We start from the raw sequence: 23,502 nt of genomic DNA, 5'->3' as shown, positions 1-23,502 counted from the left end.
AACGTTGAAAGATGAGCACAACTCGGATTGGAACGCGCGAGCTTAATCATCCTCCCACTCTCTTGGATGATGTTAGTTTAGGGTGGCGCGAGGTTCCAAACAAGCCTCGCGGTGAGTAAACCCTCAATTGGAGAGCCTGCGAGCACACGACAGATGCTGCTCTTAAGACAAGCGCCACTCAACCACAGGTCAGGAGCGGGTAATCTGGACAGCTAGGCAATACCCCGCTAGGCTAGGCTAATATATTGAAAGCAGCAAATAAAGTGCTTCACGACATTCTATTCGCAGTATTTTAGCCAAAGCAGGGCACACTCCCAGTTAGGTGATAAAAAAGTGGTCATGCTATGTTGAAATTTGACATATTGTAACTATCTGGGTGAAATTTCAGCTCCTTAGTGTCTTCTTTCCATGCTTTTCCTTTGATGTGAATTGGATTTGCTCAAAGAATTGGTCAAAATACTGCACAGGGGTAAAATATGGTTGTAACATATAAATTGGGTCTGAAAGGTGTCATCAAGTGGCAATAATTTAACTCATTCACTGCCAGCCCTGTAAAAATGGATCTTTGACGTTTATATCCGTCATTGGCATTGAATGAGTTAAATGTTCTTCTTTGAGGATGTCAGTTATTTACACTACTGAATTCGAATTATTTGATATAGGCCAGTGATATATAGGTAGAATAATTAATGAATTCACCGCCAGCCCAATAAAAATGGATCTTTGACGTGTAAAGTTGTCAACGGGAGTGAATGAGTTTATCCCAAGCGAGCATTTGTAAATAAGTAGTCTGCTAAGTGCACCCAATTTGGTGTGAATGGATTAAAAAAAAAAAAAAGCGCAAACAGGTAATGCTGTATTAGCTTACCTTTTTTTAATTATGTTTTTTAGTTGTTGACTTGTACGATACTTTGGCGTCAAATTGCGTGTTGTTTTTTTACATTTACTGTATAACCAAAGCGGGATGTCTTTTTTTTTAACTATTTCTGTTTGCAGAGTAGTTACAATAAAAAGTGATTGTGACCTTGTAAACACATTCAACTGTCATTTTGATAACGGGAAGTTCTTTTAAACCAATACATTAATAAGGGTAAACATTCGATATTATTGATTAAAATATTATAGAGGCAAAATTAAGGAATACTTAACTGATCACGCTGTTGATTAATCAATGAATCTGATTTTAAAAATATTTTATTTTTCAACTAACGAAAAAAATACTTTGTTTTGAATTGAAACTACAATTTTTTTTCTGAATAAGTCGGTTGGTCTTTATTGTCAAAATCTGCAAAAAAAATAAACAAACAAAAAAAAAACACCCATTGATTTTCAAGGTAAAATCCCATTTGGTAAGTCAAAACCCATCATCAATTTGCTTTCACTTGACTAAAGAAATCTGAGTTGAGATACTAAATTTGAACATTTAAACAACCTCAAATCTAATAATTTGGTTAGTTTTCGATTCACTGTCTCGCCTCTAAAATGCTGCAAACCAAAACAATCTAGTCTGAGCCATGAAATTCCAGACCTCCAAATGAGTCCCACTCTGGCACCGCTTAACCATATGCCGTCTTTTTGTTGTTGTTGTTGTTGGGAAATGTTGTGATGTGGTTTTTGCACATCGCGGAGGAGAAGAATAGGGAGGTTACGGGGTTAGTGGGCGAGATTAAAGAGCCAAAGGGAGGGTGGAAAAAAAGGAAAGAAAGTAGGAGAGCGCAAGGCCCATTGGTCAAACACAAAAGGGCAGCGCAAGAGAGGACATTTGAAGTCAGGGTTAAACTAAACGCACCTTAAAACCGGGAAGGGGGGTTAAGCCGTCCCCCTGCAGGTGTGCCTTTGACACACTTGGCCCCGCTAACCTCGCTCTGATCCAGAATGGGGCAAGCAGAGAGAGAAAAAAAAAAAAGGCCGCCACGGCCTGCTATTTTCCGTCTATTACATCCCCGCACGCGTGCTTCCACTCCGTGTAAACACACAAACACGGCGCCAGACGCGAGGGGGGCAAAACAAATCTGGCGAGGACTGGAGCAATTGGATTATCACCTCTTAAGGGCCGACTTCTTGGCTGACCCCCTTGGGGCGAGGGAGCGCTGAAACAAAACAAGAACATTTCCAGGGAAAACACCCCCCTCCCCCCTCAAGGGCGTGAGTGCCATCATCGTCGTCATCCCGGTGAAAAATACACAGGAGGCGGCGTTAATGGACGCCCGGATGCCCTTCGGGGATCCGATCCCTTTTAGGCGTATTACATCAGACCCCGGTACCAACTCTGCATTCTCTTCGCCGCTCGGGTAATCAGCGGGGCAACGCGGCGCGTGTAAAGCCGCTGTCTAACGAGCAGCCGAAAAGGAGTCCCCCCCCCCCCTTTTTTTACTGTAGTTCAATCATGATTACTTCCCTGCAACACCGCTTCCTCCTCGCTTCTTAATTACGGTCAGCTCACTCAAAGACGCGCCATCGACTTCTCGGCGGAAAAGCGGGGAGGCGGGGAGCCGGAGCTCCTAATGGCGCAAAACAGACTGGCGTTCTCCTCAGACGGTGTCAGAATCTGGATAATTTCTTCCCCATGTTGTTCGCAGATTAGCCTTGGCCCCTTGGTTCCACTTTCCCGCCTTGTCGGGTTTGAACGTGTGAACCAGGTCAAGCAAAGATGGGATGGGCCGAAAATTTTCACGTATCGTATTCAGATACGTACAGACGTGTCTTTTTATATATATATATATATATATATATATATATATATATATATATATATATATATATATATATATATATATATATATATTTGTGCTGTCAAATGATTCGATTTTTTTTATTAAATCGTTTTCTAAAATGATTCGCAACAATTTTCTAAGTAGCTTTGAAAATATAATAACTTGAGTGAAATCTTGGATTTAACGGAAAGTCGTCGAATAAAAAACACTTCGTTTCAAAGACTGTTGTAACAGCTTTCTTTGATCCTTCATTTCGATTCTATTCTTGAACAGTGTTCCTTCGCAACGTCGCGGTTCGGTTATTATGGCTTCACCCTATTGGTGTATTTTTTTAATTTTCTTTTATTTAGTTGAGTGCAACTTTTTCTATTGCAGATTTACATCTCTATTTATTTTGCAGTTTTCTTCCTTGCAGATCAGACCAGTTAAAAAAAATGATATATATATATATATATATATATATATATATATATATATATATATATATATATATATATATATATATATATATATATATATATATATAGCTTTTGTATTCACGTGACAGGAGAAAGTGAGTTTTCGTTTAATTTTTTTTTTTTCTTCTCCAGATAGACTTTTGTTTGTTCTGATCTATCGGAACAGAACAGCGGGTCGGAAGAAGGATAGAGCTGGAGAGAAAGAGGGAGCGGAAGGGAGGAAGGAAGAATGGAGCAGAGGGAGCTGATCATTCTCTTTAATCACATTTTGGAAGAGGGCCAGGTAGTCTGCGGTCCTGCGAGGGGCGAAATCAGGCGAGGAGGGGGGGATAAGTGGGAAGGGGAGGACGAGGAAGGGGATTTCGGAGCAGCTCGCCGTGCCCGTACACACCATGCGCGTGTGTTGCTTTGTGTGTGTTTGTGTGTGTAGCTGTTCCCGTAAATGCCCCTGAATGCTGAATCCAGCAGGAATCTGGTGTTAGAGCAGAGGCAGGGCAAGATCCATTTTAAAACTATGTGCATTAACTATACTTTTCCCCATAGATTAAGCACTCCACATGAATAATTTAGTCTCTCTTATGCTAATGGGATCATGAAAGTATAACCCCTCCAACACACACACACACACGTACACACACACATACAGACTACCATCACCACACCCCATCAACGTGTTTTCACCCCCTCAACTCTTCTCAGCTTTCAACAATAACTCCAGCCCTTCCCAACCTAACCATCGCACACACTAGCAAACAGCACTGTTTTCGTTAGCACAATGCTAACGTGTAGCAACAGGGTGCATTGTCACTTACATTTCTTGGGAAAGTTTTTCCACCAATACCGGATTTTCCACACTATTAAGGCGCACCGGATTATAAGGCGCACCTTCAATGAAAGGCCTATTTTAAAATGTTTTTTTTTTATAGAAAGCACACCACATTATTAGGCACATAGAATAGAAGCTACAGCAGAGGGTGGGGCTGCGTTAAGCACCCACTAAATGCCAAGACAAATCAAGAGTTTAAAAGAATATTATTGCGATTCAATTAAATATTCAACTAAAATATTTTAATCAAATTGCAACCAAGCACCTTAAAATATGCTGTTTTGTTGTTTGTTTAAAAAGTACAGAAGTAAGGTTATATTTTTGTCTCTGTGTATTTTATTTGAAGATTTGAATTGGAATACCCCTGATGATTTGAAAATCTGGCCATAATGTAATTTTTTTTCAGGAAAATCTAACCAATTATTATAATTAAACAGAAAAGTTTCACAGAAACGTGGCCAAAAACTGATTTCGATTCAGATACAAGTGAATTTTCCAAGCAAAAATCTAAAAAACAACAAAAAAAAGAAAAACTTATGCAACTTATTTTTGTATGTATAATATATATGAATTCCCACGTTGAAAGGGATACAAAATCCAGACAAATAACCGACACTAAACAAATACTAACCAAAATATAGCGCAGTGAAAACACTAATAAATGTCTTGTTTGAAAATACGTCAATTCACACCCTGACTGGTGGCAACGGTCAATACTTAATACACCGGCGTATGCGTTTACAACCCTCAGACACGCACCGTATATAAATACAGATGCCCTTGTTCCTTCAGAGAGTGTGTGTGCGGAGTTGACTATAGCTAGCGAGCGCAAAGATTATCAGTGCGCAAGCAGCTGGGAGTGAGGGGCCATGAAACAGCGGGGCTTGGCTCTGCTTTATTGTTTATCTGTTGTTTATGGGCCAGTGTTGAGCTTTAATTACGACACTAAATTAAAGCCTAACAGGCACTTAGAGGGAACACGCATGCCCACACACACTTTCACACGAATGATGACCCTCTCTTCTTTCACTGCGGTGTTGGCCAACTTGCTAGCAAAATGGATGATTACATTTCATTAGTTCCTGTTATAATATCGCAATACTACTCTGAGCTGTAATGTGTTGCAATAACATCTGTGTTACCTTCTGACTTCCAACAAAACAACTGTGTTGTTCCAATTTATGACGTCTAACTCTGATTAGCTCAGTGATGAGACACCTTAGCTAACTAAACATAAAAATCATCCAAATCGATGATTTGCAATTTCTGTTCTTAGGCTTCCTTAACCATGTTGCTAGTGCTTTTATCTCTCTGTACACATCAGCGTTGTTCCAATTATGAGTTTGTTATGATTACTTGGTTCAAGGCTGTTAGCCAGTGAGCATAGCAGGTGGCTAGCATCTCTCATGGTGGAGTGAAGTGCACCGTGACAACTGATATATCCAGGTGCGGTATATTTCAACTACTGGAAGCTTTAAGTGATTATATTTTCATTGCTCAAATATAACATGTAAGGATGTATAAGCAAAAGAAAGATGCTAGCTAGACAAAGTAGCATTTTTTCAACAGGCCAAGACAATAGTTTGATTTTTCCCAATTTCCAGGTGTCATACATACTTGGTAGTTTTATATAGTCATTTAAATTAGTTATGATATTCAAAAAAACACTTTGATGAGAGGGACTTGAAGGTTTAGACTTTCTGGGAAAATTTAACACACTACAGAGAAATGTAGTTAAACTCGTAGTCACAACTGCTTACTATATAAATAGACCTGTATACTGTATTATAATTGTCAATTCAAATGTTTTCGGATTCCACTTCCTCATTTATCTACATATCCGCCCATCTAGCAAGTTAGCTATATTAACGACACTAACTAGCAAGCTAAGTATAGCAAAGCTAGTGCTTCTTAATCTGGGTTTGATTGAATCTACCTACCTAGCAACCTACGATGTCCAGATCTAGAAAGTAAAAACCCTGCCACAATTTGGCTTTAGCCACAGGTGCTTCTAATCAGCTTGCAGTCAAATGCGCTCGTTAACTTACCTGCTAAGCAAAACCACATGTGGCTAAAGCCAAACTGTGGCAGGACTTTTACTTTCTGGACCTGATTTTCCCATCTCTGCGACCTACCTATTTATTATTCCATCCACAGCGCTAGCTAGCTAGAAAGCAACTGAGCTCTATCTACATACCGTGTCTAGCTAGTGAGCTTTATGTATCTACGTTTCTAGCTAGCAAGCTCTATTTACATGCATATGTATCTAGCTAGCGGGCCCTACTTATTTAGCTAGCGAATGCTATCTCTCTAGCGAGCAAGCTTCATTTCTCTAGCTAGCAAGCTTAATCTATCCAGCTAGCTAAAATAAATAAAAGAAGACCTGTCTCTCTATGCAGATCTTAAAATAAACCCCAAGCTAGGCGCAGAGGAGTAATATACTGTATGCCGACTGAGTGATAAGTGGAAAATATTACCGCAATTGTATTATTAGTGCATATCCAGCAAAACGTGACTGTTACTGCTATGGCAATCACGTGTTAGTCGACACAGCAGGTGACCGCACCGCAAAGGGTCTCGCACAGTAAGGGGGGCCACCGCCGAAAGCTCACCACACTCCCCGCTCGTTCACATAAATGTACCACAAGAGCATCGGGCTCCCCCCCTCACCACCACCGCCCCCCTTCCGCTCCGTCCATCCCGGCCCCCTCTGGGGAGTCGGTCTATCCACAAAAGCGTGGGGATTGTTCAATTGTGGAGAAAATGCTACAAAATGCTCTCTGCCCCCCTTTTTGTTCCTCCCACCGCGGGAAAAGCTTTCGCTCACCACTCAAGTCTGTATGCATAGCTAATAATTACAAGTTTGGACTTGATGCTTTGCTACCTTTCTGAATCAGCTTTTGGGTTTAAGCGTTCATGTCTGAGTTTGTCGGAGGGTGTTTGTCAAATGTGCAGTCAGTGTTGCGGCGGTAACACACAATTGCGGGCACCTCGCTAGGAGAGAAGCACACATTCATCAAGTTTAACTCCCTGCCACTGATGTTGTGAGATAAGCTTGGGCGCCTTCCAAAAAGACTGTTAATCAAAATGATGCGCAGGGCAAGGCATGAGCCGCGGATTTTATTGTGCGTACAGGCCCAGCCACTTGCTGTTTGTTTATCTACAGTTAGCCCAACATAGGGGAGTCACTCTGCTGTCAACGCACACACATGCGGGCTTTTTTACAAATATAATGTTTCCATGAGGCCATTGGAACAACATGGCTTTCCACATCACCGGAAAAAAAAAAAAAAAAAAAAAATATCACGTGTGTATATATATATATATATATATATATATATATATATATATATATATATAGTGTGTGTGATGTTTTTCACAAAATCCCTTTTTTTTAAATTATATAATAATATAAAGATTACACCATCTCTACTAATTGAATACACTCATGAAATTCATTTTATTATCTTTTTTTTTGTGAGTGCTTCTGATTGGCTAGCAGTCTTTGAGTTTGGAATTGGCTAATATAGTTGACTATAGGGCTGCGACGAACATGTATTTTAATTAATCGATTAATCAATGAATTATATTTTGTAAAATTAATTTATCACATTTTTTACACTGCATTTTATTTATTTTATAAATAATAGGGATACTTTTTAATATTGTTAAATACTCTTGTGTATTTATCCTTTTGTTTGCAATAGATTTACAATAAATGTTCATACCTGAATAATTTAGCATTTTACTGAAAAAACAGAAATGACATTAAGAGAATTTTTACACACATTTTCATATATTTGTAATATGCATTTTAATATTTAAAAATATCACTTTTGTATATATTTGTAAAACTTGAGCAACTATGTCTCAAGCAATCTTTTGCGTATTAATAATATTTGTTTGCATTAGTTTTACAATAAATTTCACACTGGAAAAGTGTTGGGAATGCCAGAAAGTTGGAAATGTCTTGCTAACGACCCCCGCCCCAAAAAAAGGTATTTAATTTTATTGTTTGGAAGCTGTTAAACAGCCGATCAGTACTTAACAGTTTTTTCCACGCCTCACATTACTGAGATCAACAAAAATGAGTTGAAAAGTCATTAGTCATACATTAGATGTAATAACAGCAATGTCACCTATGAACACTACGTCAACACCTGCGTTCAAGTTAGAAGTCGAGAAGAAGGGGTCACAAAAGTAAGAAGGATAGAAGGGGGGGGGGGGGGGGGGGGGTCAGCTGATTTAATGGTCTAATGAGGCCGTCCTCCAGCCAGTTGTTTTGTGTGCGCCACGCTCTGACCTTTCGCTCCGCTCGGGAGCCCCGCCGCCTCATTTTTCACATTCTTGCAATTACGTTAACGCTTGAAGCGCTCGCTGACTACAGACTCTTTTCCATTCTACCACCCCGCCTGCCCCGCCGCCACTACTACTACTCACCCTCCCAACCGCCATCCACCCTTTCCCTCTGAACTCTACCTCCTGATAACGTTCCCACATAAAATTTGCACTGCGGGCTCCGGAGTCCGCCGAGAAAATGCGAAATGTGCGCTTCGGCGCAGTAATGGGGTCTTTAACAGCTTGGCCCCTGTTAAAAGGGGTGAGGACGAGGATCAGGCAAAATGGATGGGAGGCGGCCAGATGGGCACGGAGTACTCTCTTCCGAGAGAAACGTTTTCCTGCCAGCTACCGAGGCAAAGGTGCGCGGGTCACTGCGAAGAACCACCGAAATGGAAACTTGGCAAGCGTTGGGCAACGCCGTGCGGCGGTATCCAAAGCAACGCACCCCATATTTCCCGTTCATAATCATCCAATCGACGGCGTGTCCTAAAATCCGGTACGAGTCCCAAATTCTGAAAAAAATGTTTGTGCGACTTCAACTGCATGTTAAGTCTTTTTCCTGTCAACAAGAGGACATACGGAAAAAAATAAACACAGTACGACAAAATTATGTATTACGTACAGTCCCTGTGCTAGCAGCGATTAACCATTTAAAGAAAATTCATTATACGTGGAGTGCGTCCGCTGGCAGTACGTATAATCAGACAGTAGGTACGTATAAAGTAATCCAACAACTTTACGTAATATGCTGGCAGCGATAAAACATTCAAGTTTATTACGTATGCTCCCTTTTATGGCCCCACTGTATGTTTGGGGTTTACCCTTTCGATGTATGGAATACCCACAGAAATAGAACCCGCAACAATTTGTTAGTTAGAAGGACTTGACACACCAAAAAAAGGTGTGTGAAACCTTTGTTTAATTACACATGACCACAGGTCAAACCGACCCAAGATGTCATTACTGTTCCGGAGAAATAAACGAGACAAACAGGTATTGATTAAGTACTGCCTTGTTACTTTGTGAGTTTGACACTGGATTTTTAAATCAGGTCATATTGATCTTGAGATATTATTGTCGTTCCTGAAAGATTTTAACAACACTGGCTAGAATAAAATCATGGTTTTGAATTACACACGTTTCAGACAAATTCTGGCGACTAAGGTGACCCAGGCACATTGTTAATTGAAACCAGGTCTCAAAAAAATTTACCAAAACTGATTAACAATCAACTTTATAATCAAATAATTGTTTATTATTTTGATTAATGTCTATAATTTATTTTTTAATGTAAAATATTTCTTTCTTGATAGTAATCATGAATATTCAATGGGCATCGTGCTGCTCATCTTGGTGTGTGCCATTGCAACAATGGTGCAGAACATAAAATATATATATATATAATATATATATATATATATATATATATATATATATATATATATATATATATATATATATATGTATAAAACATTGTTTTTTCCTTTCAAATTCAAATACAAGCAACGTAGCGCCTTTGCATTAAGCTAACACAAATGGCGGTTCGATTAAATACGCAAAGTGTCAACATCCCGAGTTAGAGAATTAAAAGTGTCTATTTCCACTGCCTTTGTGAACACATCACAATCATTTCCAAGTAAACACTACTTTGAAGAGTGTCAGTGGCCCTTCGGTTTTTCTAGACGCGGCCCTCGGAGGAAAAAAAGTTTGAACACCTTTAGCAAAGCACAATTCGGCGCGCTCATCCTCTACTCGACCTCTGGCTTACTGCAGGGGGCCCGGGGATGCTTGCTTGCCAGCGTAATTCACCTCCGCCCGAGTCTCAACGTCGAGTGTGGCTCTGAAGTGGTGCCAAAAAACAATTAAACAAGTGTGCGAGCGTGTTTCGCCACCTCCTCCAGGAGCCGTTTATTGCCCAGCAGTAAAGGAAAGGGGAGCCGCGCTCGCTCAAGTCGGTTCAACTCCTGGCAGTTATACACGTTTGGAAGAGGGAGTTCAAGAAAATTGTGAAAATACAAACTTGTACGAATACTTACACTTCCGACTCAAGCAAAACGGAGTTATTGAACGTGGCGTAATATCGCCGGCCCATTTTAATAGACTACATAAAACCCACTCTTTTATTTGAACTATTTGTTTGTGGGAAAAAATATCGCCATGAGGTTAAGAGTTACAATATTTTAATGATTTTTAACCCGGTAGATATTGCGTCCAATCCTTTGATCTTTATATAAAAGGCATCAAAGAGAATGCGTTGATAGACAGCTCGATGGAGCTGAATTTTCACCCAGATGGTGACAACATGTCGAACTTCAACATGGCATGACTACACTCAGTTAACAAACTACCATCCAGTACCTAAAATACTGCGAGAAATATGGATGAAAATTACCCAAAAAGGTCAAAATCCTGCACAAAGATTAAAAATTAAATTTTAAATTGTTTACTGAATAAAATTGAAAAATGAAAAAGCCTTTCATGAGGTGTATTATAATGGACTGAGAAATGCACACCGATAGATAGAGATATAGATATAGAGATACTGTATAGAGATAGAGATAAAGAGATACAGAGATACAGAGATACAGAGATACAGAGATACAAGATACAGAGATACAGAGATACAGAGATACAAGATAGATAGATAGATAGATAGATAGATAGATAGATAGATAGATAGATAGATAGATAGATAGATAGATAGATAGATAGATAGATAGATAGATAGATAGATAGATAGATAGATAGATAGATAGATAGATAGAAACGTCAAGTAATTATGTTGGTAATATGACGTACATATATACAATTGTGTATAAATACACTCATTTATGTACATATTTAGAAGTTTTTTGTTGCGCACGTAAAAAGAAGACATCTATCATTTCTATTCAAACCAAACTCTATTAACTGTAATGTAATTTAAACCATGCTTGATTGAATGCTCATCTTCCCTTTCTAAAAATCATTTCTTCTTTCATTCGTTTAACCATACTACTTCTAATCATCTTATGACGACAAGGCTGATGTTATTGTTATTATTATTGTTATTATTATTGACAGGCAACGTGAATGAAAATCTGGCGTGGGGCTTGGCCGGGCGCAAAGTGCCATACGGTAACTGTCTTTGGCCTCATATCGATCGTCTGTTACTGGATACGGTGCGGATAGGAGTCGATAAGTGCTCTGTGGATTACAGGTCACTTGTACTTATGTGTGTAAGATAATCAATAGGCAGTGCATTTGTTTCTCTCCTGCCCCAGCCCCATCGCTCTCTGCTTCCTGCGTGCGCCAGTCATCTGTTCCGCTGCGAAAGATCCTGATCAGATGTTCAAGAAAAATATGAATATGTTTTGGGGCTTATCAAGAGCGTTTCTTTTTGGGGGGGAAATATGAGTTTATAATGGATATTGTAGCTATACGGAATTCATAAATGATGAAAAATCACTATTTTGGGGATGTGGTTTCTCGCCCATTTGGACCCCCTCATCTGAACACCCATGCATCTCCATGTTTTACCTGTTTGTCATTTCCATTTGAAAAAACACCATTTTTTATAAAGAAAAATATAAAAACTGCCATTAAATATTGATTTAATTCCAAAGCATTATACATAAACACTTCACTGAACTTAAACAGTGACTCTTAAAAAAAAAAAATTGCCTGTGCACGAGAAACAAAGTTTTTAAATAGAGAAAAAATATAAAAACTGCGTTCAAATACGGATTTTATTCCAATGAGTTAATGCATAAAGATTTCATTTCAAAATGAGCTATAACTGAACTCAAACTGAACTTCGGGAGTGTTTTTTTTTTCATTCGACTTTAAAAAGAGAGAGAGAGAAAAAAAAATCACTGCTGTGCACAAAGAATAAGCGACTTCTTAAAAAAAAATGACACGTTTTACTCCACGTTCAGCCTGTTTGTCATTTACGTTAGAAAAATAATCCGTTTTAAAATATAAAAATATCAAATTGTAGTTATTTATGGATTTTTCTTTGGTATTTATTTATTTGTCATTTGCCTTCATTTGACATTCCACATAAAAGTTTATTAAAAATGAGCTAAAATATAACAGCCCAAACTGAATGAGCAGAAATTATTTCAGTTACCACACTTTAAATAAATAAATAAATAAATAAATAAATAAATCACTGCTGTGAAAAAAGTATTTAAATGATTCTTAAAAAAAAATACACTCCATATTTTGCCTTTTTCCATTTGTCATTTACATTTGAAAACCAGTTTTTGAATACAGAAAACTATATAAACTATATTTAAATATGAATTCATTTCCAATAAATACTGAATAAATTCTGAATAAAAACTTATCTCCAACTGAATTTATTTCTTTTGCAACACTTAGAATAAATAAATAAATACATAATACAACACAACTGTGTGCAAAGAATTTAAGTGAATTGGTAAAAAAAAAATCAATTTTATTTTCCAAATTTTGCCTGTTTGTCATTTAAATTTACAAAAAATCTAAAATAATGTCTAATTAAATATGGATCTTTTTTTTTCCTCCAGTATATTCCACATGGAATGAGAATGAGCTGAAACTTAGCTCCAACTAAACTTAGGCAGAATTATTTTTTTTTTTGCCACACTTAAAGAAAATAATAAATAAATAATAATCATCATGGTACACTTAAAAAATAATAATATAATTTTAAAAAAATGTCATTGCTGTGCACATTGGATTTGAAGGAATTCTATAAAAAATAAAATTAATTAAAAAAAAAAAAATATATATATATATATATATATATATATATATATATATATATATATATATATATATGTGTGTGTGTGTGTGTGTGTGTTTTCTATTAATTAAGGACAGAATATAGGTGAAAATGACACTAAATTCTTCCAAAAGGAAAAGGCCTCCATCACAGGATCAATAACATTCCCCTGCGGTCCTCGCCAAGCGATCCCCTTGTCATGAGTCCCGCCTAGTCGGGATGCGGGTGACCACAGAGGTCTGCGGTCGGTTAATGTCTGGTCTGCGATGGTCTCAAAGCAGCCCCCGCCGCAGTGTGCGCCATCCATCAATATGTTTGATCACTTATTGGCAAAACGATACAACATCCGCGCTTGCTTTTGGTGAACATCAAGAGCCTGAGACGTGATGAAATTTCACAGCCTGGACACTGCCAGAAGGCACGCACACACACTGATACATAAATACATCCACATTTTAGGCCACACTCACGCGTCATAATATTTTTTTTTTTTTTTTTTTATCCAGAATGCACATGTTTTTGATCGCATCAGAATTGACAGCGAGCGTGACGAGCGAAGCGAGACAGCAAAGTGTGACTGGCGCACACTGTCTGTAACGCATTCCAATACGTTTGTTTTGAAATGCTTTATTCCCGTTTGGCAGGTTGTGTGCTAGATAACACTAAGGCGTAATTAGTGACTGTTATGAGCAGCAAACTTAATGTTTTTTTTTTTTTTTTAACGTGAGAGAACTGGCTGAAATGTACTATTAGTCACCGTCTTTTGTTACGGTCTGAAAATAGTAACGTTTCTGGAAAGCTAATTTTTTAATTTTTTTTATTTGCATCTCAACTGCAACAGTGGCTAAGCTGCGTCATTTTTAGGTGCGAGTGTGTTTACGTGGATGCCAGTCAAAAGCGGGGATAATCCAAATGAGCACAGGGAGGGAAATGGCATAAGGGCTGGAAATGGGTGATTAATAAGTTGATGATGATGCTCATATACAGTGGAATAGCTTAGGTCCAATGCAGGACAGATTTTTTTTTCCTCTTTGGAAATAGTGGTAATTGAAAAGATTTATTCTCCAGATCCTGAGATCAAAAATTGGGCCTAATCGCATTATTGGGGGGGGAAAAGATTAGATTTATGAATATCTCATTTCCATTTTTAAGGGCTGGAAAAGTATACAGAATTTTCCAAAAGAAAAAAAAAACATACGGCAGTTATGGGTACTTTAAGTAACTTGGAAACGTGACGGAACGTTTAAATGTTTTTAGTTTAACCCTTGTGCAGTATTTTGACCATTTTTAGGTTATTTTCTTCAACATCATTCTCAGGATATTTTCACCAAGGGATGGCACCATCGAAGTAGTGTGATAACTAAGCGGTTGTGCCATGTTGAAATTTGACATTGTAACCCATCTGGGTGAAATTTCATCACTCTAGTGTCTTCTTTCAAAGCTTTCTTTTTGTGTGAAATGCGTTTGATGTAAACATTAAAGGATTGCACAAATACTGCACAAAGGTTAAAAAAACTGGTCATTTAAAGTGGTGTGAATGTTTAAAAAAAAATCCAATTTGGATACACTTTATTTCTATTCTTATGTTATTGCTCAGGAATGAAAATTTTACTGCGTCAGCAGATCCTCAAAATCGGGTGAAAAAAATGCCTTGTAAAACCTTTATTAACCATCTAAATTCAAATTTAAAAATTTCTGCATACAAAGTGCTGTACATGTAATAAAAAAAAAGAACAAGTAACCACCTGCTATTGGATGATCGGTTTTTACTGCATGTACAGCACTTTGAATACAGCAATGATTGCTTTATCGTGGCTATGCTTCTGTGACAAAACCTGACATTTTGTACAGGGGTGTGTAAACTTTATATATCCGTCGTACAATGCTCAAATTCTGAATGGTGCGCCTTTCACATTCCACTGTATATGAATGAAGGATACATAGCATATAGCAGTATGTACTACAGTAGATAAATAAGTGTGTTCATGCAGCTATTCACCTTGTTCGCTACTGTTATCACCGCTCTGCGATGCGTGGCCCCCACTGGAGGGCCCGGGCGTGCCGGCTGAGTGTGTTGACGTGGCGTCGTCGTGGTCTCGCCATGATGCGGGGTTCTGATGTTTTCAGACAAAGGGAACCAGCGAAAAGAGAGAAGAAAGAGAGAAAGAACGTATGAGTGACCCTTGGACATGTAACAGAAAATACATCCATGCATTTTTCCTGTGTGGGAATTCAAACCTTAAAAAGAAGCCCAAGCCAAATATAGAGGCTACATACCAACAATGAAAAGTGGATCGTAAAAAATAAATTATTTGTGAAATTGAATTAGCATCTGTCTGTCTGTGTCTCTGTAATTTAGCCAAGAAAGATAACTAGCTAGCTTGTAAGATAGCTCCAGGGCCAGATGGAAAGCTAATTAGCAAGCTAGCTAGGCCGACAGATAGCTAGTTAGCCAAGCAAACAGACAGGCTAGCAAGCTAGACGAATAAACCATTTATAACAATTCAGAAACTTACTAGAATAACCAAATAAAGTAAAAGGGACATTCCAAAAAGGTGTCATAACATCTATACCAGTGATTTTTTTTTAAATGTCATTCTGAACAATGCTTTAAATGGGACTGTAATTATGTGTGATTGTATGATATGACACAAATAGTCTTCTGCATTAGCACCAAGCGGCTAATGGGAATGTTAACGTCTCACGGATGTATAAGGTGCATTCAAATGCAGCTCAGGCAAAATGTATTACCTATTATCTAGCTAGCAAGCTAACTGAACAGACAGCCTGTTAGCTAGCCAAACACAGAGGTCATTCGCTAGCTAGCTAACTAGACAAACAACTCATTAACGAGTGAGCTTTCCAAGCCTCAATCCAGTGCTTTTTAACTTGAGTTTGATGCAATTTCAGCGTTTTAGTGAGGCAGTCTCAAGGCTTCAGCGAAGGTTAAGAAACACAAGAAACACATCTGAGTTTGTGCGCGTGTCCAACAACGCTCTCGGCATTTTGGCCTCAACAAATTGTTCAAAGCCTTTGAGATACCGTACGGTTTGTTACAATGTATCTTTGCAAGCATTCTTTTTTATTTATTTACTTTTTTTAGGACGTTGGACAAAAATGAACAGAACAGACTTTTGGTTTCGTGTATTTTGACTTACATACAGATTGTTCTTTTTTTTCCTCATCAACAATTAACAAATCAAATACAGCCCTTGAGCACAAACGTTTACGCACAGCTAATCTACAGGCTGCTAGCTTGTACAATTCACAAGACAAACAAAAGAGAAACAAGCAGTACAGCATCTGGCAATCAGTCAAAATTGTGCAATCAAAGCGCTTCATTAATGCATGAGAACAGAACGCTCGCAATGCGCCGTCCTGCACGACGAGCTCTGCTGAGTAATTGTCTAACACACACACACACACACACACACACACACAGCAGGCTAGCTTTTGCAGTTTTTTTTTTTTTTGTGTTATTGTTGTAGCACGACCGAGCGAGACTTCCGTGTCAAGTGCGAAATACAGAGGTAAGACGTCCAAACACACCACAGCCGCCATTAATCATTACCGCTGTCAGGAGTGAAAATAAGATATGACAGTGATTCTCCTGCTAATCTGCCAAAAATGTGCACACACCCACAGAAGCTCACAAGGAATACACACACAGACACACACATGAATTCACACGCATGACATAATGGAGCGAGAAACATAAACACGTGGATGCACACATTCACTTTCATAAAAGCAGGTTGAGAACTACTTGTGGAATGGCATTTATTTATTCAGAGAGCAGCCTATCTCCTAGCTTAGCGGCTAATGGCTACTATAAAAGGAAAATCAAGCAAGCACATTTTCTTGTAAGCTTGCTCTCATGAAGTTTGAAATTTCAAGTCAAGGTCACTACAGGTCAACTTACAACACATAAATTTCGGGGCCTCTACTTAGGGCCACGTAGAAATCAGCAATTTTTGCATACCATCAGCTAGCTTAGCAGCTAAAGGCAGGTTATGTGATTTAAACATGTTCTTTCATTCCTTAAACAACATGCAAATCAAATATTTTTTTCTTAAACCAGCTACTTTTGCACACAATTTGAATACGGCATTTGAGTGAAACCAACCAGGAAGCGGCCTTTAGCAAACCTGTTTTACGATTAACAGGGGTCATAAATTTAATCAGTCATATGTTGTGGTTGATGTTGCACTTCACTACTGTGATTACAACCTGATAGTCTATTGCCAAAACAAATGATTCAACTATGTCTGTTTTTTTTTTTTTTTTGTCAATTAAAAAAAAATCCTAAATTCTACAATTTTTACGCATTGAATACATTTCATGACCCTTTCATAGCCCACATGGAACTCAGCCAAGAACTTGTTGCATAAATCAGCTTGCTTTGTGGTTTTCTTTATATTGGCGCAAATTTGCATTAAAGTAGGAACTACGCTTCTGTAAACTGGTTCAACTTTTAATGAACATTGTAAATTCCGTCTTATTTGTAACGGGATAGCAACAAATCATGCTGCAGCTGCTGTAGTTTAGGTGGCTGTAATGAGTATTACAAACTGGCTGGAACATCCAAAAAGAGAGAAAAAAGAACTATTTCTGAATTCAGATTTTATTTCGTGCACCCGCTAGACAAAATAAAATTGAGTAAATTTGAAAAAAAAAAAAAATCAGTATACGTTTTGAAAAGGGCTGAGTAACTTTTACGTGAACCAGCTAGCTTAATGGCTATAGTTTAACAACACAGTTTAACAGGAGACCCTTTAAGAAAGTATACAAAGACTCACAAGAAGGAAAAAATAATCCCCATCCATAAAGGTAGCTTGCTTGCCTCTTCGTAAAAGAAAATGTAATGAATTCAACCATCATTTTTTTGCAGTGCCGATCTTGAAAATGGCCAAACTACTTTGACGCAAATCAGCTAGTTTAGTGGCTAAAATCTACGCAGCAGTATGTAAGAAACCCTTCGCTGACATTTTGTTAGGAATTCTTACCAAATCTGAATCACAATTACCATCCGTAAAGGAGCTAGCTTAGCACTCTATGACCTAAAATTGCGTACATTTTACCACCTAAGCAACTTTTATAGAAATTAGCTAGCTTAGTAGCTAAAGTGTATGAATAAGTTTCTTCTTTGACATTTTTTCTCACCAGAATCGAAACACAATTCCCGTCTATAAAGCGGCAACTTTCATGCTAGCTAAGTGGCTAAAACACTATGGAAGAGACTATATAAACATTTAAAAAACTTAAGGTTTTTCATTGATATTTTGAATGAATTGGAAATACATTCTGTCAAACAGCTAGCTTAGCGGTTATAGCATAGACATGTGTAAAAGAATGAACTGAGCAAGTTTTGTAAATGTTTGATAATGTTCAAAAACAGCACTGTGGGTTGGTCATCAACTGCCAAAATAAACAAAATGGCCTCGGTTAGAGGTGTCCAAGCTAAGTCCTGGGGGTCATTTGTGGCTCGCCAGCTACATTTTAGCGGTCCACGGTACATCCCAATAATACATTTTTGCAATGCTATTTAAAAAGTAAATTAAAAAAAGATGTCGGAAAGCATTAAAAGAATGAAAACATTCCCCATTTTTCTTTCCACATTTAAATCATAAAAGCCAAACGTTTACTTTCCAGTTTTTTCCTCATAAACCCAAACACGATGGTGTCAAAGTTTTCATGCCCACGTGCAAACAAGCTCTTAAGATGACTTCACTTCTTTTTTTTTTTAAATTTCCTTCTACCTTCTGCCTCCTTCCCCTGCCCACGAGGAAGCCGGCTACTCCGGCTGTTACAGGAAAAGCTTTATCAGCGCCACATGACGGCAGGCTCGGGTTGGAATTTCCTCCGTCGTTTCAGACGGACCGATGGCGTCACTCGCCAAAAAATCACCAGCTGATACCGTAGGGATGTCGCGAAAAGGATAAAAATGAGAGTCTGAAGCTGCTCCAGGGCCCCCGACAGAGGAGGCCCCCTTGAGCGGAGCCCAAGGCAAACAAACACGGGGCTGCAACGAAGCTTCCCGCAAACCTCAACCCACTTTTTAGTTCCCGCCATGCCATTTTTTTCCCCTCGTTAGACACGTCCATGTATTTTCAAACATACAGTATTTTTGTCTAACAATCGTGTCGCTCATAGTGTGAAATTTTAGCGGGAGGAAATGGCTGCTATGAGACAGGCGGCTGCCGGGCTCCTTTGGGTGCCGGGTCCCGTTGTGCAGCGAGCGAGGCTCCTTTTATCCGTTAAAGGGGGCGCAGACGACTACACGAGGCCCTTGAAGGCCCCCTCCGCCTGCATTCAAGGCTCTCTCAGCGTCAGCTGTTCTCCGGATGGCGCTGGGCAAGAAAAAGAAAAAAAAGAAAAAGAAAAAAGGAGCTCGGAGGGTTACTCATGAGAGAGCCCCGTTGCAGAGGTTTTGGACCCTCCAAAGTGAGCCCAAGGGGAAAAGCGGGGAAAGTGGTCGGCGCCTCACTTCACTTTCTGGGCCATTGATCGACAAACGCTCGGATACACTTCACTAAAGTCTGTTGTTAGGGAGTTCATACAGTCAGTTCCAAGTCAATTTCAAGCACTTTTCAAGCTTGTTCAGTGGGTTCTTGCTTGGATTTTATTGGGTTCAAACGGGGGCCTGACTGATTGTTTGGCCAGCTGTTTTATTGTTGGACTTTAATACCAACTAAAATGGGCAAAAACTGGCATTTTTTTTTTAACACATTTAAATATTAGAACACAGGTGGCAAACTCAAAAAGAACTAGGGCGCTGAAATTTCCAGCAGTTGATTAAAACGTGTAAAAATTTCAAAATGCACCGATTCTGACATTTCTATGTGATTGCAACTGCACGAGCAAGTTTTTGTATACAAAAGTAATCATTGTCCAAATTTTGGACCAAATAAAACCTTTATAGTTCCAATTTTTGAGATGCATTTTAATCGTATTCATGACATGGATTTTCCTGCAATTTTTCCATTGAGCAGCAGTGAAACTGTCAGCAAAAAGAAAATTGTTCGTTGACTTGTGTTTCACCTCAAGACAGTAGGTGGCGGTAGAGACGAGTTAATGGCTATGTCTTAAAGTGTCATCGTCACACATCGGCTACAAAGACAATTTTTTGTGGCTGTTAAAAAATTTAACCTATATATGAACGGATAGAACTGATACCATTGAACAATTAGAGTGGTTGAAGGAAAATAATTTTCATAACTAACTTGAATTATGACGCCTATAAACAAATTTACAAAATTAGAAAAAAACGCAATGTGTGTAGCTTTAAAAGTGTATGCAGAAGGGTTAAAAAGTTCGGATAAGAAGTCTTCCATATTCTTGGCAAAAGCTGGTTTGTTTTGCTTGTATCTAGTGAAACTAAGTACAGTGTGTGTATAGATATTGTACATTCACTGCAGCCGCAAAGTTGTATTCCATTGATGAGCTCATTTCTGTTTTTAATTGAATATCCAAGCGCCCGTGGGAACGCTGCGTAAAAGCAGGACGCTTCCCAAAATAATCCGCTAGCGTCTTCATCACATGAGGGACGAAGGGCAGCTTGCATGTAATTAAGGGGGGGGGGGGGGGGGGGGGGGGGGGCACTCGGAAAACTAAAAGTCGAGTGAGGCCCGGCTCTCGGCCTCCTTAATGCAGCAAATCGATAAGCAGTAATTCTCCTATCATTGTGGGAACAATGTGTCATTTTTAATGGCGCCGGCCACTGAATTAAATTCAAAGACGGACTGCAGTTAATGGTGTTAAAAGGAAATTAGATGTTTGATTTGTTTTGGGTTTTTTTGCAAGGATTTGCATGGCCCTCGAGATCAAAAGTTGTCAATCTTTTTGAGGTCCTCTTACAGGGAGATTTTTCTTGCCAAGCACCCTCTCATAATCATCAATCTCAAACGCCATAACAAGAATTAATATCACTGTTAAGTGCTTTTGGCTCGATGAAAATTTCTCATCATTTGCTCATTTGATTTTTCGGTACAAAGATGAGTCACTTGTTTTTTCGTGGAGGCTAGTTGAAGAGTGAATATTTACACGCAGGTTTTGGACTTTTCACCAAGCTAAACATGTCTACTCAGTCATATGAAATTGTATTAAAAAAAATCAGAAGTTGGAATTAGTATGTAAGTCAATGTAACACAGAGTTCAAAAGTAAACATGGTGAAGCAGCATTTAGCAGTTATGCCGCAAATGAAATGCCAACCAATAAAATTGAAGTAAGCCCCCAGCAGATGTAATGCCATTTTCAGCTGGTGGCAAAATATCTAAAAGTATTAAATGCACGTGAAAAATAACTTTGTTTTCAAATTAACTCATTCAATCCCAAAGACGTAATTTTACGTTTATAACTCATTCAATGCCGGTCTTATTTTCACGTTTTTTTTGTTTTTGTTTTTTTTAAGAGTCCAGAAATTAATTCCTGGATACATAAGTACATTAAGGATATTAATTTCCAGATACCTAATTACTAAATCAGTACTTAAATGTCTGGGATTGAATGTCTGGACTCTTAAAAAAACGTGAAAATACGTCACTGGCATTGAATGAGTTCAGAGTCGAGACAATAAATCCCAGGAACTTATTTATGATTTTTTACAAATATTTTCTAGTGTAGGTTATTAAAAAATCTAAATTAAAAAAATATAAATTCAAGAAAAGAGCAAAAATTATTTAAGAATGCACTATTGGTAAATGACAAAACATCCTGTTGGTGCCCATATATGAAGTAATTTATTGTAAATCATATTGCTTGCAGACCCCAGTTTGAAAACCATAACAAAACGTTTTATTTGCCTCCCATAAACCACAAAACAGCAGGAACCAACGAGCATAACCACAAAAACATTTTTTTTTAATTCACCTGTAATCCACAAGCATGCCTGTGAAACACAAGACACGTTGTAACTTTGTGCACTCCGCGAAAGCCCTCTTCCCCTTCCCTCATAAATTATTCACGGCGCCCCCTTCTCCGAGAAGAGGGCGCAGCGGCGGCGGCGGCGGCATCATCATCATCATCAGACGCCGCGCAAACACAAACATACACAAGCATTTTGTCGCGGGCCCTGTGGGTGTGATAAAGTTCAAACAAGTTGTGCGTGTCAGCCAAATAGTCAATCTACACAACAAGCGAGCGAGCGAGCGAGCGAGCGCCAGGCAGACGCTACGCAAAACAAAAGCAAAAAAGGCCATATACAAGGAACGGTGAGAATATTCCCTGAAGAAAGGCTGTAATTAAGAGAAACGTACTCGGCGCTAATTGTCTTCAAAAGCGCAGGAGGAAGATGGAGGGAAATGGCGGCGTGCAAACACAAAACACACTGGGGGGGGGGGGGGTGAAAAGGAGCAAAGTCTCATGGGGGTTGCCTTTAGCTTTCGTAATACAAGTTGTAATTACACTGGTGCCTCGACTTGGGGTTTTAATTTGTTCTGTGACCGCGCTTGTAACTCAAAACACTTGTGCGGCAAATTATCTTTCCCTCGTGAAATGAATGGAATCCAATCGGGAAAAAAATTGAAAAAGTGGTATGATTTCATCTTCGTCAATGCCCAAAAAAATGGAGATTTTTTTTTCCCCCGAAGAAAAAAAATATGTACCCCCGAGTACTGTCAAATTGTCTGTCTGTCTGTGCTGCTGCATCTTTTGTGTTCAAAGAGCTGTTGCTTATGACATCAATTCCAAATCTTTCATACGATATATATATATATATATATATATATATATATATATATATATATATATATATATATATATATATATTTATTTTTTTTTTTTTAATTTAATAACCCTAGAAACAACAATAAGGAGTCGCAAAACCAACTACAAATTGGATGAGCATAAAATAGGTTTGTACAAAATTTTCAAAGGATCATCCTTTGTCATATCTTTTGCTTATGTTTATTTTTTAATACAGACGGGCGAATCCCGATGTCAAGTATTGGCATCAAAAATGTATATACGTTGATTAAAATACAGCGATTATCGTTCAGTTCAAAAGTTTCAAGTTTTCTATTTCTTTGGCCTTTTCTTTTAAATCTATTTTATACCACGGCTGGAGGAGTACCTTTGATAGATAAGACGAAGCATGAGTGAGAAATTACAGTGACAAAAGATATCAATTAAACGTCAATTCCAGATGCTAATGGACTGTAAATGCACGATAAGTGACATAGTAAGGCCTGAACTACTAATCAAATGCCCCAATGTTACACATTCATTAACGTTACTGTATTTAGTTTTGAAATGCCAACTTCGGAGTCAACCAATGTCAGACTCTGTTCCACTTTAGAGGTAGAACTGTAAAATATAATGAAAATATAAAAAGCAGGAGGAGAAATCCCTTGTCTCGCATTTCCAAACACCTGCCTGGCGCGCTACGCCCGCCTCCCTTGGAATTTCAGCTAAAA

General features: G+C 38.5%; 1 protein-coding gene across 8 annotated transcripts in view; it reads right to left on the bottom strand.

Moving 5' to 3' along the window:
- Positions 1 to 23,502, bottom strand: part of meis2a (Meis homeobox 2a) — a 119,285-nt gene that overhangs the window by 87,549 nt on the left and 8,234 nt on the right. For all 8 annotated transcript variants that reach the window (XM_088432800.1, XM_088432801.1, XM_088432802.1 and 5 more), the window contains exon 7: positions 15,089 to 15,203. In XM_088432800.1, the coding sequence (XP_088288926.1) occupies positions 15,089 to 15,203 (115 nt within the window). The remainder of the gene's footprint in view (positions 1 to 15,088; positions 15,204 to 23,502) is intronic.

Source organism: Hippichthys cyanospilos, chromosome 14 (genome assembly GCF_059441005.1).
Source record: "Hippichthys cyanospilos isolate Australia breed blue-spotted pipefish chromosome 14, RoL_Hcya_1.0, whole genome shotgun sequence".
Lineage (NCBI taxonomy): Eukaryota > Metazoa > Chordata > Actinopteri > Syngnathiformes > Syngnathidae > Hippichthys > Hippichthys cyanospilos.
The sequence above is the reverse complement of the archived record's forward strand: the minus strand, read 5'-3'. Positions and strand labels throughout refer to the sequence as shown.